The sequence below is a fragment of the Mizuhopecten yessoensis genome, unplaced genomic scaffold, assembly GCF_002113885.1.
Source record: "Mizuhopecten yessoensis strain PY_sf001 unplaced genomic scaffold, ASM211388v2 scaffold661187, whole genome shotgun sequence".
NCBI classification, from domain to species: Eukaryota; Metazoa; Mollusca; class Bivalvia; order Pectinida; family Pectinidae; genus Mizuhopecten; species Mizuhopecten yessoensis.
This window is the reverse complement of record NW_018452523.1, coordinates 1-385: the sequence shown is the minus strand read 5'-3', so window position 1 is coordinate 385 and position 385 is coordinate 1. Positions and strand designations below refer to the sequence as shown.

General features: G+C 49.6%; 1 protein-coding gene across 1 annotated transcript; it reads left to right on the top strand.

Annotated features, from left to right (window-relative positions):
* Nucleotide 1: 1 nt before the first annotated feature.
* On the top strand, nt 2-382 carry LOC110440641 (histone H1-beta, late embryonic-like; the record flags this gene model as incomplete). Its single annotated transcript, XM_021483807.1, has 1 exon — nt 2-382. A coding segment is annotated over exon 1 (381 nt), but the record flags the coding sequence as incomplete, so codon positions are not given.
* Nucleotides 383-385: the final 3 nt, after the last annotated feature.

The window sequence follows — 385 nt, the reverse complement described above, 5'->3', positions numbered from 1 at the left end:
CATGGCCAACTACAAGGTCGGTGATGATAAGAAAAAAGTCAGCTCCAAAGTCAAAACAGCTCTGAAGAACGGAGTTGCTAAAGGAACACTGAAGCAAGTGAAAGGCGTCGGGGCTACTGGCTCATTCAAACTCGGAGACAAACCCAAGCCAGTCAAGAAACCCAAGGCAGCGGCTAAGAAAATTACGAAACCAAAGAAGGCCGTAGCAACCAAACCAAAGAAGGTCGCTGTCGCCAAGAAGACAAAGTCCCCAAAGAAAGAGAAAGCAGCGAAGACACCGGCAGCTAAGAAGGTGGCCAAGCCGAAGGTCAAAACCCCGAAGAAGGCTGCAGCCAAAAAACCCGTAGCCAAGAAACCTGCAGCTAAGAAGGCAGCAGCCAAGAAA